General features: G+C 37.0%; 2 protein-coding genes across 3 annotated transcripts; both read right to left on the bottom strand.

The window, feature by feature from the left end:
• Positions 1-246: 246 nt before the first annotated feature.
• Positions 247-2,330, bottom strand: LOC131520277 (protein NPAT-like). Of its 2 annotated transcripts, none has more exons than XM_058744367.1 (2): positions 1,897-2,330; positions 247-769 (listed from the first exon to the last, which is right to left on the bottom strand). In XM_058744367.1, the coding sequence occupies exons 1-2, from the start codon at positions 2,290-2,292 to the stop codon at positions 689-691; spliced, it is 477 nt and encodes a 158-aa protein (XP_058600350.1). In that variant the 5' UTR covers positions 2,293-2,330; the 3' UTR covers positions 247-688. The 2 variants fall into 2 exon arrangements, with proteins under 2 accessions (XP_058600350.1, XP_058600351.1); XM_058744368.1 differs by having other exon boundaries at positions 626-763.
• A 65-nt stretch (positions 2,331-2,395) lies between these two features.
• Positions 2,396-18,748, bottom strand: npat (nuclear protein, ataxia-telangiectasia locus). Its single transcript, XM_058744366.1, has 17 exons — positions 18,540-18,748; positions 18,121-18,239; positions 17,948-18,008; positions 17,783-17,861; positions 17,654-17,694; positions 16,980-17,192; positions 16,818-16,893; positions 16,591-16,714; positions 16,401-16,492; positions 16,227-16,308; positions 16,048-16,144; positions 15,848-15,958; positions 8,918-10,234; positions 8,652-8,761; positions 8,481-8,571; positions 4,199-5,471; positions 2,396-3,057 (listed from the first exon to the last, which is right to left on the bottom strand). The coding sequence occupies exons 1-17, from the start codon at positions 18,574-18,576 to the stop codon at positions 2,826-2,828; spliced, it is 4,155 nt and encodes a 1,384-aa protein (XP_058600349.1). The 5' UTR covers positions 18,577-18,748; the 3' UTR covers positions 2,396-2,825.
• Between the last annotated feature and the right edge of the window lie 682 nt (positions 18,749-19,430).

Below are 19,430 nucleotides of genomic sequence, written 5' to 3'. Positions count from 1 at the left end.
ATGATCCTTCAGAAATCATTCTAACAGGCTGATTTGCTGCTCAAGACATGTTATTATCAAAGAAAACGTATAAGAAAAATGAGATTAAGGCGTTCATTCAAGCTGGGCATATGCAACTGCTGCAGGTCTGCTCCATATAAATATGCCACAGCTGGACACAGAAATCATTAAAATAATATTCAATCATATAGCGATTTATTAAAATACATCATATAATAAACCATCTAAAGGACAGAAAGCAATAATGTTCAACTTCTCTATCCATACTGTAAAGGAAGAATACCACCTAGAGGCTGTACAAAGGAAATCACCTCTCTTAAAAATGTTCACAAATGTAGTCACATGGTGCAGTTGATGGAAAACATAAAAGGCAACGAACTAAACAACAGCTGGTTGCAATGGAGCAGCTGATCTGACACTCTTTCACAAATGCAGTCAAAAATGACAGTTTGTCTGTTTTGAAGAGTGCTTAATTAGTTTGGGCCTGTATATGAACATCTTAAATGTATGAATATGATTATTAGGCTAATATAGTCTCTATGTACAATATCTCACATTCTGGATGTAAAACAGAAAGCAGCTATTCAGAACGGGTACTGAATAGATCCATTTTATCATTCTCAGTAGCACACATGGCTTGTTATGTCCCTGAAATGGTGGCCAGCAGCACGGCTCGTCCTCAGCGTCGTTACTCATCATAGTGCAGGGATGACAGGAATTTATCAACATCCAAGTCTTCAGGAAAGGAGTCCAGCAGCTTCTTCTGTTTCTGAAAAATAAAAAGGAATTCAGCCGAGCAAATAGACAAAAATGAGTCAGACTTCTCTGATTGGCTGGACTGCCATGAGCTGACTCGCTGTCTACTGCCTATTGTTGTCTACACAGGACACACACTAAATGGATGGTATAGGTATATAAATGGAATAAATAACTGGTCTGAGATGCTTTTTTTGGTGGCAATTATATTCAGACACTAGTGACTTGATTCAGATTTTAGCATTGTATATGAACCTATTTAGCTCTGAAAAGTATTCATACAGAGTAGTTTGTTAAATATTATTATTTTTTTTAATTAAAAATTCAGATTAGAAAAGATTTAAAACAATTCTAAAAACATTGTTATAAACAATTAAATAAAAAAAAGCAATATTATATATTTATACAAACATATACATGTATACAATTAATTATTAGGGTATACAATAAATTATTAAAATCGCATCCAAAATAAAAGTTTGTGTTTACATGACGTGTGTGTGTGTAATGTGTATATTTTTATCATGGATATAATTAGTTTATTATAGTTCTTCTATAGAAATTGCAAATTTGACACTGATTTTGTACAAATGAGTAGCTAATATGCATTTTAGTACAATATTGTTAATGTTGACTGTTTTTGCTCGATTTGGTTAATGAAAATAGTTCCAAACAAAGATCACAGCAGAACAGTCGCACATCTGAGCAACACACAGTTTTGTTACTGAATAATTCAGCGTTTTTGAACTAATAATTTGAGTCAATGATTCAGTGGTCCATTCATAAAGACAGGCACTTGCTTCATTCTTGAATGAATCAACCATCTGAACGAATCGTTTGAATAAATGCCTCAATGACATTTTACTGCCCTAATATATATATATATATATATACATACATACATACAAACAAAATTTCACTTTTCGCTAGGCTTCCCACACTATATTATGAAATCGTTTTAAAATGTAGGATGTTATGTTGCTTCAGATTTGGCATTAATGATTTTAAAAGCATCTTAAAAACGTAATTTGCTACTATTGCTGCACACTTGATAGGGGGCTTAACTAGACTGCTCACTAGGTTAAGATGCGGTCAATCTTGATTGTTTTTCCACAAATAACCAATAAAATATCAGCTCACCTTAGATTTCTTTTTACTGCTCGAGGAGCTGGAAAGCTGTAGCTCTTTCTTTGCAGGAGGGCTTGATTCAATTTGCTTTCGCTTCTTTCCTTTAGGAATGGCAGATTTCCCAGCACTGGCCTCCTCTTGACGCAAGCTGTCTTTCAGAGGACCTCCTGTCCTGGCGGCGCGTGACAGGATCATGAGAGTGTGGGCGGCCATGTTGATGCTGTTCTCACTCCCCGCCTCGCTGGCAGGACTGCAGGAGGGATATCGGGTGTGGCAGGAGGGGAGATGCCTTGGCGTGCTTTCACCCTCCCTCCTGAGCCTTTGTCGGGACGGGGTTCTCAATCCATCCGTCAGCTCCTCCTGTGCACGTCCTGGTCCAGGTGTTCTCGGAGCGGGAGATCTGGACATCCGGCCACCGGTCTCTTCGGTGGAGTGGCCGCAGGAGCTTGGCCTTGTATGTCCAAGAAAACGTATAAGAAAAAATGAGATTAAGGCGTTCATTCAAGCTGGGCATATGCAACTGCTGCAGGTCTGCTCCATATAAATATGCCACAGCTGGACACAGAAATCATTAAAATAATATTCAATCATATAGCGATTTATTAAAATACATCATATAATAAACCATCTAAAGGACAGAAAGCAATAATGTTCAACTTTTCTATCCATACTGTAAAGGAAGAATACCACCTAGAGGCTGTACAAAGGAAATCACCTCTCTTAAAAATGTTCACAAATGTAGTCACATGGTGCAGTTGATGGAAAACATAAAAGGCAACGAACTAAACAACAGCTGGTTGCAATGGAGCAGCTGATCTGACACTCTTTCACAAATGCAGTCAAAAATGACAGTTTGTCTGTTTTGAAGAGTGCTTAATTAGTTTGGGCCTGTATATGAACATCTTAAATGTATGAATATGATTATTAGGCTAATATAGTCTCTATGTACAATATCTCACATTCTGGATGTAAAACAGAAAGCAGCTATTCAGAACGGGTACTGAATAGATCCATTTTATCATTCTCAGTAGCACACATGGCTTGTTATGTCCCTGAAATGGTGGCCAGCAGCACGGCTCGTCCTCAGCGTCGTTACTCATCATAGTGCAGGGATGACAGGAATTTATCAACATCCAAGTCTTCAGGAAAGGAGTCCAGCAGCTTCTTCTGTTTCTGAAAAATAAAAAGGAATTCAGCCGAGCAAATAGACAAAAATGAGTCAGACTTCTCTGATTGGCTGGACTGCCATGAGCTGACTCGCTGTCTACTGCCTATTGTTGTCTACACAGGACACACACTAAATGGATGGTATAGGTATATAAATGGAATAAATAACTGGTCTGAGATGCTTTTTGGTGGCAATTATATTCAGACACTAGTGACTTGATTCAGATTTTAGCATTGTATATGAACCTATTTAGCTCTGAAAAGTATTCATACAGAGTAGTTTGTTAAATATTATTATTTTTTAATTAAAAATTCAGATTAGAAAAGATTTAAAACAATTCTAAAAACATTGTTATAAACAATTAAATAAAAAAGCAATATTATATATTTATACAAACATATACATGTATACAATTAATTATTAGGGTATACAATAAATTATTAAAATCGCATCCAAAATAAAAGTTTGTGTTTACATGACGTGTGTGTGTAATGTGTATATTTTTATCATGGATATAATTAGTTTATTATAGTTCTTCTATAGAAATTGCAAATTTGACACTGATTTTGTACAAATGAGTAGCTAATATGCATTTTAGTACAATATTGTTAATGTTGACTGTTTTTGCTCGATTTGGTTAATGAAAATAGTTCCAAACAAAGATCACAGCAGAACAGTCGCACATCTGAGCAACACACAGTTTTGTTACTGAATAATTCAGCGTTTTGAACTAATAATTTGAGTCAATGATTCAGTGGTCCATTCATAAAGACAGGCACTTGCTTCATTCTTGAATGAATCAACCATCTGAACGAATCGTTTGAATAAATGCCTCAATGACATTTTACTGCCCTAATATATATATATATATATATATATATATATATATATATATATATATACATACATACATACAAACAAAATTTCACTTTTCGCTAGGCTTCCCACACTATATTATGAAATCGTTTTAAAATGTAGGATGTTATGTTGCTTCAGATTTGGCATTAATGATTTTAAAAGCATCTTAAAACGTAATTTGCTACTATTGCTGCACACTTGATAGGGGCTTAACTAGACTGCTCACTAGGTTAAGATGCGGTCAATCTTGATTGTTTTCCACAAATAACCAATAAAATATCAGCTCACCTTAGATTTCTTTTACTGCTCGAGGAGCTGGAAAGCTGTAGCTCTTTCTTTGCAGGAGGGCTTGATTCAATTTGCTTTCGCTTCTTTCCTTTAGGAATGGCAGATTTCCCAGCACTGGCCTCCTCTTGACGCAAGCTGTCTTTCAGAGGACCTCCTGTCCTGGCGGCGCGTGACAGGATCATGAGAGTGTGGGCGGCCATGTTGATGCTGTTCTCACTCCCCGCCTCGCTGGCAGGACTGCAGGAGGGGATATCGGGTGTGGCAGGAGGGGGGAGATGCCTTGGCGTGCTTTCACCCTCCCTCCTGAGCCTTTGTCGGGACGGGGTTCTCAATCCATCCGTCAGCTCCTCCTGTGCACGTCCTGGTCCAGGTGTTCTCGGGAGCGGGAGATCTGGACATCCGGCCACCGGTCTCTTCGGTGGAGTGGCCGCAGGAGCTTGGCCTTGTATGTCCTGCAGCATCTCAACGGCCTGTTTAGTTAGAGGGCTTGTCTTACATAAGGTTTTACTGGAACTGCTTGATACAGGTGTTGTAGATTTTGCCATAGAAGGTGTGACATCCTCAGAGGGGCGTACGAGTGTCTGACGCTGACAGCTCTCCAGCTCATTTTCTTTATTTGCAGTGACGCCTGGAGAGTTCTGTAAGGCAGTTTTTTCTGAGGATCTTTCTGCTGCTTTTAACTGCTTCTTTTCACGGGATTCTTCTTGTGTGCTGTCCTTTGTGTTGCCTGCTGGTTTCTGCTTTGGCCCTGGAGCAGAAGATTTTGAAACCACTCCTCCATCTTCCTTCTGTGATGCTTGTGATTTTTTCAGCGATTCTGATCTAATGAGAGCCTCTGGCTCAATGGCAGCTTTGTTGGAAGACTTGGCATTTGATAAAACAATTAAATTTGGTCCCTTTTCAGTCACTTTGCTTTTTGGGGCTTCTTTTTGTTGATGAAATATGGTGACTTTTTCAGAGTTCTTTATACCCGCTTTGGGATTTACTTCTGGCAGCCTAACTGTTTCTATTCTTCTTTTGCAGGTGTCAGAAACTAAAGGCTGTTTCGGTTCAGTCTGTGTGATTTCTTTTTGAACCTGCTGAGCTGGAGAGGAAGTAACAGCAGAGGACGTGAGTGTGCATGTCTGTAAAGAATTCTGGCCAGCTGCAGTGATTTCAGGTGTGACGTCAAAGCAAAGTATCCGCCGATGGCTGGGGCTTGTTGCGCTCACACTCTTTTGTTGCTCAGAGGTCTGGGGAAGCACTTGACCAGACCCAGATGTGCCGGTTTTACCTGAAAATCAGCAAACAAGCCATTACATTGATGCATAATCCACAAACATGCGTTACAAAAACTGTAACCTTCAGATAAAAAAAAGTTACTAAAGAGCATTTTTCAAATTATGCTAAAGATGGAAGTGAAAAAAAGAAAAAGAAAAAAGGGTCTAATTTAGGAATCTAATTAATTAATTGACATTTTAGCATAATACAATTACCTTCCTAAACTAAGTCATAAATACTTTTATTAAAAAAAAAGAATTATATATATATACACACACACACACACACACACATACATATATATATATATATATATATATATATATACACAAAAAAAAGTTTAAAAAGTGTGCATCGGATACAAGTTGGCATCGGATACAAGTTGGCATTTGTATAGCGATGCATCGTTTCTAACATATTTGCATCGGTAAAAAAAACGATATATATATAATTACTAGTGGTTGCGCTACACTTTTATTGTTTAGAAAGTAACAAATAATCTGAGACCAATATTTTATATGTAGATTGATTTTTCCTCTCGAAAGTGTTTCTCAAGCGCGTTCTCTCATCACCGCTGCGCGTGCATATGACGAATCACAACACCACCACGGAGACCTGAGGAAAAGCGGGGATTTAAAGTCCAAAACCTGACTTGAAATAACATAAATCAATCGGGGCTAAAGCGGCTATAAACGACGATGCAAGTTCACACAATCTAACTAATTTGTGCACGCTTATTCTTAAGCAGTCCTTAATGTCGATCATGGATCAAATCGATCCACCATGACAAACAGCGAATATATCTGTGCTATGCATTATGTTTAATGTTATATGTTTAATGCATTTGAGTTTTGTTTTCCTCAGTGCATAACTGACATGTCACGAGTATATTTTTCATCTGTAAATGTTAGAAAGTCATGCAAATATATACATTTTGCTGTCAGGAGTGGGCTTAGGCGAGTGGACGAGCGCTGCTGCGTGCATGCGCTAAACAGACAGAGTCAAATATGCATTTTATGATAGCAGTAACTGTAAAGGGACTATTGTAATGGGTAAATAAAATGTAAGCTAATACAGTCCTAATTACTAAGCTCAGATGAGTTATGTGTGTTTCTTGTAGCAGTTCAAATGTAGTTTTAATTTAGTGATTTTAACTTTTAGGTTAGTGATTGTTAATGCTTTAAAGAACAATGTTAGATTGTAATGTTCTAATGCTATCTGTTCTAACTATAAAAGGTACAGCTGTTATAAAACCAGAGACAAAAGGCTAATATGTGAGAGAGTCAGTGGTAATATCATTGCATTCCTATTGGTCAGTGAGCTCAGCTTAGCCTGACAGTTTGCCTGCCCTGAACCAGGTTAGTTTTCCAGCATAAGTAGCCTCAGTGACTGAGGCTGATCTTTGTTAAATTTGCTTTATGGAACCAAATCATTTGACGAGTCAGACTAACTGAAATAAGACTGGCCTATTTGGTAAACTTGTTTTATGAAACAGGCCTCGAGGCGTTAGAAGTCAGAATATGATTTGCGGTCTGTCTGAACCAAAGAAATAAAAGCAATCATATTTTTTCAATTGCATCGAATCGCATTGTGTTGAATCGAAATCGAATTGCACAACATCGTAATAGGGGTGAATCGTATCGCATCGCTAGCTGCTTCATATGTATCTTCAATGTATCGTAGGCTATGCATCGAGATGCGTATCGCATCAGCCTCAGTTATGGAGATGCACACATCCCTAATATATATATATATATATTAGTGGTGGGCATAGATTAATTTTTTTAATCTAGATTAATCTCACTGTAATCTTGGAATTAATCTAGATTAATTAGATTAAAATGGCTCATTTGAATTCTGCCAAGTAGATAAGTAAACAACTAGCAGTCATCAAGAATTTAATATTGATAATAACATTGAAGACATTGTATGATTATTCCTTAAAGATAAGGTTTTAATAGTTTTAGTAGTAGTAGCCTATTACGTTCTGCCCAATGTCTTCAAGTGAAACCGAACTTTTATTTTGATGGGTTGCCGTGAGGATAGTTTTTCTCAAATGAAACGCTCGAATGCTCATGAAGTGACTCTCAGAGCAGTTCTGGAGATGTTGTTCATGTATTTATGTCCTCATTTAGTGAGACGGCAGACGTTAATATCGCCGCAAGCGTCACGCGGTCTTCTGTATGAGTAGTGAACAAACCCGTGCGTCTGCGCCATACATTAACACAGAAGTCATATTTAGATAGACGTTTTGCTACTTAATATTTACAAATAGGAGTGGGAGTGTGTTCACTTGTGTGTGCGCTTACGTTTGTTTGTGTGTGTGTGTGTGTGTGTGTGTGTGTGCGAACCGAGGCGGAACTCCGCTGTGCGCGCGATACAGAGAGCGCGACCATGTAAGGTAGAGACAGAAATGACTTGCCGATTTCCATTGGGAAGCTTCTTAAAAATAAATTTTCCCTGAAGCAAACCCGGCGGCTTCATAGCTGCATCCATGTTAGCACGCATACACACAGGTTCAAGACTCGTTCGCCCCCTACAGTGCAATTCGGCTAGGTATACATCCGCTAAAATATCAAGGTGAAAGTCATCATAGCTTGCGTAGTATAGATCCAGCTCCCAACCCAACTTTGAGAATAGATTAACGGCAATATTTTTTATCGCCCGATAAGAGTCTCACGTTAACGCAGCACGTTAACGCCGATAACGCCCACCACTAATAAATATATATATATATATACATATATATATATATATATATATATATATATATATATATATATATATATATATATATATATATATATACATATATATATGAACATATATACACACACACACACACACACATACGTGTATGTGTTTATATTATGTGTGTGTTTGTATATATGTAAGTATATAAACACATTAAGTATATAAATAATTTATAATTATATAAAACTTGTCAATTTTATACAGCAATATTTTATAATAAAGATATAATTAAAAAGAAATAAACATCTGTAAATGAAAACTGTCTTACCCATATCGGTGTTTTCCTTGGGTGCCAATTTATGTTGAGAAATAACTTTTGCAGGCTGCCTTACAGTGGCTGCACACGGCAAAGTCAACATCTGTACAAAAACAGTAGTAATTATAAATAGAATGAAACTATTATTCTGTCACAAAACCTGTACGCATCAAAGTTACTAACCTGATTGGGAAGGACTGTGAGTTTTCCAGTATTTTGCCCCATCACAGATACTGGAAGCATCACATTTTGTAACATGGGCTGAACTGGAGAAGATATAATGATTGTGGATCCTAAAAAAAAATTCAATTGGAATTTCAAACAACACCCTTAATCCCGGGGTAGACTAAATAAAGTCTGCAAATGAGTACCTCAACATAAACACAGAAACATACAACCTAAATAAAAGTATAAAATGTCTTATATAATCAAACTAACTCTTCACTCACCAGGCGAATAGGTCTGAGAGACATTTGCTCCCATGGACACCACAGTCCTCTGGCGAGGTGGAGTCGCTACCACATTCGGCATTGAAGACACGGTCCCTTGAGGCACATTACTTGGAAGCAGCACAACATTTGACCGCTGTTCGGCAGCAGCCGGATCGGTTACGACAAAAAAGCTACTTGAAGGCCCAAAGGTGGGGTTAGCTTGCAACAGCTGAATGAAACCGGTTTCCTGACCTGCGGGACGTCCCAACGCAAGCTGTCCACTACTCTGCACGCTCCTCGTAGGTGTTCCGAATGATCCAACACCCTCTGCCCCCTGTAAGCAGCTCACAGCCTGAGCCGTTTCCTCTTGGGTTATGACTGCAGAGGTTGCGGGCAAAGTCTTGGCAGGCGATTTGGCAGGAGAGGACAGGAAGATGGTGGGGATGTGGTCACTGGTGATGCTGGAAACTGCCTGGTTCAGTGCTGCATCAGTTGAGATCTCGTCCTGATCGTCACTGATGATGATTTTCAGAGACACAATCTTATTGGGATCAAGCTCCCTGGCCGGGGCATCAGAAATGCATGGCGTAGTGGCAGTAGATGAAGCACCTGATGTAGGTAGATTGCTTTTGACAGTACTGGACTGAGTCTGAATGCTGGAAGGCGTTAAAGCAGTCTTGTTTGAAGAGGGCGGAGAAGCCATTTTGGCGGATGTGTCTGTGTCAGGTTGAGGCAAGCAAAGTGAGGGCACAGCTTCACTTTGAACGGATAAAGAGGTTCCCATATCCTCATTCTGTCCAATGGTCATTCCTGTTACTCTCCCAGGCTCATTCACAGATGCGTTATTTGAGGTTTCTGTAGGGGATGTGGTTTGCGATGTCTCACTTGAAACAGGAACTTGACTGCTTGTATTGTCATTTGATGTTTCGTTGGCATTTGAGCTCTCCAGAGTAACTAGCTGGATATTTACACTCTCAGAGGCTTCATTTTCTGGTTCATCTATCTCCATGCCAACTCCTTCCTCGGTCAAAGAAGAGCTTGATACGGTTTGGTCAGGTGGACGCGAATCCACTTTATCGTTCAACCCTGAAGTTGAAGTGGCACCTTTGGATTGTTTATTACCAGATAAAACTCTAGTCCTGGCTAGTCCTCTTTTGGAGTTTGTGGATCCTCGTCCAGTTTGTTTGGTTACGATACGTGGCTGTGAAGCTGTGGAAGCAGACTTTGTCGCATTACGAAGGCTGGATGATTTCTTTTTGCTTTTTGACTCAGACTGGGTGCTTAGTTTTTGTGCACTACTTTCTGCTCCTGATGTGGAATCCTCCTGTCCAGTGCCTTAAAATCATAAATAGAATTACAACAGTTTATATATTGTCTCTGCACTGAAAAGTTAGGGGTCAATAAGACCCTTTTTTTTTTTTTAAATAAATAAAAAAATAAAGATAAAGTAATACTTGTATTCAACAAGGATGAAATCAGGATCAGGAACAGCAGTGAAGACATTTATAATGTTTCCATTTCAAATAAACACTGTTCTTTTGAACTTTCTATTTCAAAGAATTTTGAAACAAATGTATCACAGTTTCCCCAAAACAACTGTTATAAACAATGTTTTTAACATTGACAATAAGAAATGTTTCCCAAGCATCAAATAAACATATTAGAAGCATTTGTGAGGGATCTTAAGACACCAAAAACTGAAAATTTGCCATAAAAAGAATAAATAATTTCGAAATATACTGAAATAGAAAAAAATAGCTATTTTAAATTGTAATATTATTTCATATTACTGTTGTAGTGTATTTTTGATCAAATAAAAAGCTATGGTGAGCAGAGGAGACTACTTTCAAAAACTTCTTAAAATATGAAAAGTGCGTCCTTTCACTGCATGATTCAGTCTATTAAAATACATTTAGAATGATCACAAATTCAAGACAAGAGGAAATGTATATATTTATACCACTTCATATAGTTAATCAATTTCACATGAAGAATGCAGTTTTTTCTCCAAAAATTGCCATGATTACAGTTCAATAAACGAAGTCAATTAAGAGATTTGCGTTTTAGACACTATATTTCCTGTTTTTGCACTATTTTAACAACAAAATTTTTTTTATTATTATTATTTGCCTTTATTTAACCAGGAGAGAACCTCACTGAGATTAAAAATCTCTTTTCCAGGAGTGTCCTGGCCAAGATAGGCGGCCCAGTTATACAAATACATATACAACAAAGAACAATACATCACAACAATAAAATATTACAGCATTAAAAGCATTTGCAAATCATTAAATCATTTTCTATTCCACGCAAAAGTGTTTTAAATTTACAAGGAGACACCAACTGATTTAGCCGGAGTTTCATTTGAAGAGAATTCCAGTCTGACGGTGCAGCATATTCAAATGCAATTTTACCTAAATTAGTTCGTGCTGAAGGTACATGAAGACTGTAAAAGACTGAGAACGCAATGAATAATTAACAACTACTTTTGGTGAATCAAACAACAGAGATAGGATGGCAAAACCCAGAATAGCTTTGTAAATCAGTAAATACCAATGCATTTTCCTTCGAACAGCAAGTGAAGACCAGGCAACTCTATTATAAAGTATACAATGATGTGTAGAAAATTTACAATTCGTAATAAATCTTAAAGCACCATGATACACAGCTTCCAAAGAGGCAAGAAGATAAGAAGAGGCATTCTGATACACCACATCCCCATAATCAAGAATTGGTAAAAAGTTCCAGACACAAGCCTCTTCCTTGCATTAAATGAAAAGCAAGACTTATTTCTGAAATAAAATCCTAGCCGCTTCTTCAACTTTAACCGCAAATAATTGATATATGTATTAAAACGTAGTGTATCATCAATTATGATGCCCAGGTACTTATACTCTGACACTAATGCGATCAGTTTCCTTGCAAAGTTCGGAGAACGACGGACTATCCGAAGAATTTCTAGAGTTTGATAACCACATAAATTTTGTTTTCTCAACATTTAAGACCAACTTTAAAGTAAAAAACCTTGCTTGAATAATATCAAACACTGATTGTAAGTCACCCAAAGCTTGTTGTTTTGTAGGAGCAGAGCAATAAATGACAGTGTCGTCTGCATAAAAGTGGAACCTTGCATTATCAATGTTAACGTCTAAACAATTTATATATATAATAAATAGTAATGGCCCCAATACAGATCCTTGGGGACTCCGTACCCACTTCAATAAGTCTGATTTAATACCTTCCACTTGCACACATTGAGTTCTTCCCTTTAAATAAGTATTAAACCATGAGACTACATTGTCTGATAGACCAACACTTCTGAGCCTATCTAACAAAATCTTGTGGTTCACTGTATCAAATGCCTTAGCTAAATCGATAAAAAGACATGCACAGTGGTGTTTTCCATCTAAGGACCTCACAATATCATTTAAAACTTTTAAAACAGCCGTAATAGTGCTGTGTTTTTTACGAAATCCTGATTGGTTGATAGACAAAAGTTTATGAGAGTGTAAATACTGTGTCAATTGTTTACTGATAAGACTTTCCAAAAGTTTTGACAAGATACATAACTTCGAAATAGGTCTATAGTTATCTAATAAAGTAGGGTCACCCCCTTTCAACAGAGGAACAACAAAAGCAGACTTCCAAATCTGTGGAATTTCCTTAGTTGTTAGGAAAGATTGAACAGATATGTCAATGGATGTGAAATAATGTTAGCCGCTAATTTTAAAAACAATGGTTCAATAAGATCAGGACCTGACGATTTATTCACATCTAAGTTTTGTAGTGCAGAGCAGACATCAGAAGTAGTAATATGATTAAAACGAACTCTGTTGTACACAGATGCTGCTCTGCATTAAGAAATTCAGAAGTTACAGTGGTATAATTATTAGTCTGAAACAATGACCCTGATTCAGTAAAGTGGCTATTAAAACAATTGAGCATTTGTAATTTATCCATTATTTTAATACCATCCTTCGTTATGCAATTGGGAAGACCTGAAACAGATCTATTACCAGTCAGAAACTTTATATTTTTCCAGAACTTACTCGCATTTGCTGATTTTTCCGTTTTATCAAGAAAATACTCTGCTTTTGCCTTTCTGATCATAACTGTACATTTGTTACGAAGCTGTTTAAAATACAACCAATCAGGATTTAAGTTAGTTTGTCTGGCCTTAGCCCATGCAGCATCCGCTCATGAATAAGGTCAGACAGTGCGGCTGAAAACCACGGATTATCCCGGCACTTAACTCTACATTTTTTAAAAGGAGCATGCTTATTAATAATCGGAATGAAATTATCATAAAAATATTTCCAAGTACTTTCAATATCTGGGATTAATGTAATTTTTTCCCAATCAAATTGAGCAATGTCTAATAAAAAACCTTGTATATTAAAGTGTTTCATACAGCGTTTGGTGATAATTTGTGGTTTCTGCTTAAACATTTTTATATCTCTTGCTACTGCAACAACACAATGATCACTAATATCATTTGCAAATACGGAAGCTAGAGAATATTTATGAGGGGCATTTGTGAGAACAAGATCTAATAATGTGGATTTTTCTGGAAACTTCAAGTTAGGTCTTGTTGGTAAATCTACCAATTGAAAAAGATTATAAGTATCACAAAATGCTTTGAGACCATCAGATACCGGAAGCAACCAATTTAAATTAAAATCACCCATTAATATCAATTCTTTATAATTCAAGGAGGCCAGAGAATTCGTCAAAGAGGTCAAAGTATTACTAGTAGCCGATGGAGGTCTATAAAAACCTACTATAGTGAGTTGACATGTCTTTGACACAGACAAATTAAGAGCTAATAATTCATGCTGTTTAACTATCGATTCTGAGAGTAGCATGTTAGTCTCAAAGCATTCTTTAACGTAAATTACGACCCCCACCCCTTTTTGGTCTATCAGCTCTAAAAACATTATAACCAGTGATGTTGATCTCTTTGTCTAAAATAGTTTTGTTGAGCCAAGATTCTGATATTATTATAACATCCGCATTTGTATTTCTTGCCCAGATATTAACCATATCCAATTTAGGTAACAAACTACGAATGTTGACATGGATAAAACCCAAGCCTGACCTAGATTTTAATTCAGTTGGAGTAGAAAAAGTTGGAGCACATCTATTATATGGACCTGGATTTGGCAGTACATTTCCAGATATTAATAGCATAAGAAATATAAAGCTCTTACGTCTAGCAGATTTACTTACTACATCATTTCTTATAATTGGACCCACATGGAGAGAATAATTAATACAGTAGTTCGCTTCCTTAGTTAGCGCACAACTTATAAAATCTACATTTATAAAAATCAAAAGATACAACTTAAAACAATATTGTTTGAACGGAACAATGTCTGTAGACAGTCCGCTGCGTATCCAACTGTCGACATGTGCAGATGATAAATTGCACATTAAGGATGAATCGTAAACAGACCTACTGTCTCTGATGTGAACTTGGTTAGGCAACCAGATGAGTAGACCCGCTAAGAACATGCATGCAGTTATTAGGCGCCACATTATCCTCCAAAGTCCCCAGATGTAAAGTTCGGATAAGGCTGTAGAACGAAGCAGAACGTGCCAAGAATTCTCCGGGGTTCTCTCACACGACCGTCAGTAGTCAACTGTTCAAACTTAAGCCGCCGAACCGATGAAAACACCCCAACAGCTAGGCAACAGCAAACGAGCCCTTACCAAGGGACTCGAACCAAGAGTTGTAAAAGGTGCAATGCCGCCGTCACCGATGCTCAATCCGTGGACACCGCAACAAACACGGATCTCGGGTCAAAGACGTGCGATGCCGCCTTCACTGATGCTCAATCCGTGAACACCTGCAGCAAACATGGATCTCCCTTGACCGCGTAGGCTTCTCCCTTTAGTCCAGACTTAGATCCAGTGCTTCAGTGCGGTGCAACAGAATAGCCGTTACAAAGTACGTATTCCAGACAAACGAAGTCAAAATGTTAGACGACCAGCTCCAATCCCAAAGCATTGAACTACTATCAGGCAGATTCAATGCGGTTCACAAACGCATCCACGCTGAGTAACCAAGGATCGCATTAAAGTGATTTTAGCGTTGAGAATCAAGTTAAAGTGATCAATAACCTTCCAAAACTGAACTTTAAAATAACAACAGTCCATTTAGAAGAAAATAAATAAAATGAAACAACAGTGCACAAACACCAACAGACTAACGAGCCGCCATCTTGGATTCAATGATTATAATGAATGAATAATTCCAAACACAGCCACAATGCTGTTTTGCGTCTCTGAGCAACATGACGGTGTTTCGTTCCTGAATGAATCAACCATTTAAATGATTCGGTTCAATCGCAATGACTCACTTATTTACAGTGACTTGCTGCCACCTGCTGGCGGTCTAATTTCACATTTAAAGTTTCTATTCAATGTTTTATTGTTAATATATCAAAACATTATTTATGCATTTGTGATTGCAGGTTAAATGCATTCATGTCCTGCATTAAACAGTGTGTAAATACATCTAAATGCCACTTCAGATGCAGCTTCTGTGTTTCCTCTGCATTGCAAAGATGAATTTTGTTGATACTGTTTTTTATTTGCTTGGTAACTGCCCAAATGTCTTATTATTCTAGTTCACTGATTAAATCTAAGAATTTGACTCAAAAGATAATGGACACTTTTAGAAAAATGGCTTTATAAAGGTAAAAATGGCCATGTAAAAATCAATTTAAACTTATTGGAAAAGATTAATTTCTATCAGTGTGAACTGACCACCACACAGAATATAAAGAATATCAAAAACTTTAGGAGTCAGCTGTCCACGGCAGTCCTTAAGGTACGAGCATAATAACACTCAGCAAACTATCGTCTAATTATTGTTAAAATCCCATAAAATACACACAGGAAATGATCTGTGCTGCTTTACAAAGTAAAGCCGACCCATCTTACCGGTTTCAGAAGCGCTGTCTACATGCCCGGTCTCATCACTCTCTTGTGCGCTGGTAATAGTACTGAAGCTCCCATCAGCATGTTCACTGCCTTCAGCCGTTTTACTTTTCCCTTCAAACAATATGAAAGTGATCAGTGAGACCTTATAAATAAAAAATCAGTTTGGCTTTTATAACAGAATTTGATTTACTCAAACCTACCATAGTCGAAGAGGTCAAAGAGTGCCTGAAATGCTGGGTCTGACTCTGTCTGCGCCAATATGTCTTGGATGGCATCATCCGTCATATGAATTTCCCCCTAAAACAATTTCACAGGTTAAGGCTTGATATGGCTGTCAAGATATAAAAAAACGAACCGTAAAAGATGTGCATTCACACACCTGGAGGCCCAGGATTTCATCAATCGACTGCTCTTGTTCCACAGTACTGCAGGCAGCTTTTGATGTCTGAGGACTATTATCACTGTTAAAGTGATATTACAACATGTGTTTAGTAAGATCTCAATGTTTTTTTTGATATGTGAAGTTGTTTCTTGCCCATTATTTAGCATTTACCTTGCCAAGATTTTGTTGATGTTTTCAGCAAGTTTTTCTTGTAAGGATCTATCATTGAGAATTTTTTCTCTGGCATTTTCTATAACTATTTGCTGTTAAAAAAAGAAACGTGATCTTCAGTCACGCAGGAGTAAACAGTAACTCCTTGAAAACATTTTTAAAAAATTAGAAATGAATCAGCCTGACTCACAGACAAGTTCTCCGTCACAGTTTCTTCACTTTGAGATTCCACAATGAGAGTGCTGGACACTACAGTGGCCCTGCTTGTCCCGCTGGCACCCAACTGACCACCTCCTCTCCGCCTCGGTGAGTCACTACAGCACAAACACAGATTGATCTGGTTACAGATTAATCTGGAAAAGATAGAAAGAGTGAAACTATAACATACTTCTGGTGTCGTCATCACTTTCATATTACCATTTCCTGCGGGCTGGAGACAAAGGTCCTGGATTCAGTCTATTATCAGGAACCAATATCTGCAACGGTGACTCCCCTATGAAGATGTAAGATAGCAAAATGGAAAGAAGGTACTTACAAATCATACAAAAGTGTGATTCAAAGATGTTTTTCAGGACTCACCTGGCTGACTAAGGCAGAGAGTGGAAGGCCTGGTATGCTGGGAAGTGTAAGACACTGGGGTGGAATGTCCCAGCATGCCTTGAGGGGTGGACACAGTGCTGGGGACACACTGAATTGCTGGAGTCATGGGTAGGTGCCCAATGATGGGAGACTGTGATGCCAACAAGGGTCTCTGTTGACGTCTCATATTTTGAATGCTATTCATAGTGCGAACTTAGTGATAGAAAAAAAAATTCAGAAATTACAATACTGTTCAAATGTTTTGGGGTCTGTAAGATTTTTTAAAGAAATTAATACTTTTATTCAGCAAGGATGCATTAAATTGATCAAATGTGACAGTAAAGTCAGTTATAATGATACAAAAAAAATTATATTTCAAATAAATTCTGTACTTTTGAACTTTCTATTCAAAGAATAAAAACAATGTAATGTACATTTAAAATAATACAATTTTACTGTATTCTTTGATCAAATAAACAATATTAAAATAAAAATATTAAAAAATAAACAATCTTACCCCAAATTTTTTAACTGTAGTGTGTTAATTGTGCACATTTTTACATTCCATGCCATGTCTAGATTATATTTGTGTTATATATTATTATATTTGCCTAATTTCAATAATTCCAAGTCATCAAGAACACAATTTCTCTCAAACAATGAGCAAAACTCACGTCGTTGATTCAGCTGCACTGCAGGAGAATTCTGCAAAGACCTGTGGACAATACAGAAAGATTTTAACAAATATGGTGCATAAAAAATTAAAACATTCAATGTAACAATGTAAACAAATATTCATTCACTTGATTTGGTTGAGTGTGAAGTCCAGCTTTTTCCATAATGATGTCATCACAACTGGGATTTGATTTTCTTGACTTGTTTCTGCAGAAGAAATGACAAACATGTTAAAATGGAAACAGATTCACTATGCATATCAAAAGATTTCATTTACTTCCAAGGGCACTCACCTTTTGCTTTAACAGCAACATATTCATTTAAAATCGTAATCAGGTTTTTTCCAAAAAGAGACTGGAAAAGAACAATAATCAACAATAACAAAATTGTTATATGTCTTCTTAACACACGCCAGTAATTAATTGATGTTTACCACCGTGTTATGAATCATGAACTTGACACATACAAACACACAGGCAGGGATGACCCCGTCCTCTGAGCTGTGCTCGGCATATTCCTTCAGGTTTGGACTCTCATAGATGAAGGCTCGGCTTGTGGCAGTGAGCCCTTCTTGCTGCAGGTAGCCTAGAAGTTGAACGTGAATGACACATAATTTCATATAATTTTTTTAAATTTGAGAATAGCAGATAGATCAGCCATTACTGTTATCGATCATCTCATTTTGACACATTACAGCCTCGCACTGACTGAGCTCAGAACGACACGATTTTCTGACACAGGTGTCTCAATTTCGTAATGGTCTAAATATTTACCACTATCCAGCAGTTTTGGAGACAAATTACATAATTACATTTACGTTACTGTAATTAGGAACGGAGTATTAGCTCGCTAGCTTCTCCGAGAGAGACACAAGAGTGAACTTACCCAGCACAAGTCTAGCGACGTCAGACGGGAGCAACATACTTCGATGTTATCCTGTTTCACCAAATCATCTGCATTTGAAGCATGTGTATTAAAATTTAATTTAGTCCATAATGTGATAATGCAGTTGAAATATTGTAGGTTGTTTGACCCCCTCATCCATCTCGACTACGAAAAGGCGCGGAAATTCGCCTCCTCTGACCCGGATATTGTTTGTGTAATATTCGAGAGGAAATAAAGGGAAATGTAGTTTTTTTTTTTTTTAAGTTTTCTTTTCTTTTCTTTTCTTTTCTTTTCTTTTCTTTTCTTTTCTTCTTTCCGTATTGAGCTCAGATGTTTTCTGCAATTGAAACTGAAATTACAAAATGTGCTGTCTTTGGATCATTTTAAAACAGTTATTCGGCTAATGGAAATTGACTCAACGATATGTAACTGTTTTTAAGTGTTTTTAGTCTGTTTGTGTTGTAATATTTTGTGATGAAACTGATGTATTGCTCCCCATTTTGGCCAGGACCCTCCTGCGAAAGAGATTTTTAATCTCAAAGAGTCTCTTCTGGTTAAATAAAGGTTAAATAAAAATAAATAAATAAACGTCTTGAATGTTTTAAGCACTATAAGTTTATGTAAGTTTATATGTTGATATCTATAAGCACTAGACGTTATTTATTTATTTATTTATTTATTTACATTTGATTATAGAGCTAGAGCGAGATAACATATGTGTGGGGGGGATAGATAGATAGATAGATAGATAGATAGATAGATAGATAGATAGATAGATAGATAGATAGATAGATAGATAGATATGTCTGTATTAAAGAAAACATCGTATTATTTTATTATTTGCCTTATTTTATTATTATTTTATTTATTACGTTAAAAATACATCTGCAG

The sequence above is a fragment of the Onychostoma macrolepis genome, chromosome 15, assembly GCF_012432095.1.
Source record: "Onychostoma macrolepis isolate SWU-2019 chromosome 15, ASM1243209v1, whole genome shotgun sequence".
In the NCBI taxonomy this organism is placed as follows: Eukaryota; Metazoa; Chordata; class Actinopteri; order Cypriniformes; family Cyprinidae; genus Onychostoma; species Onychostoma macrolepis.
Note: the sequence above shows the minus strand (reverse complement) of the source record. Positions and strands in the feature narration are given on the sequence as shown.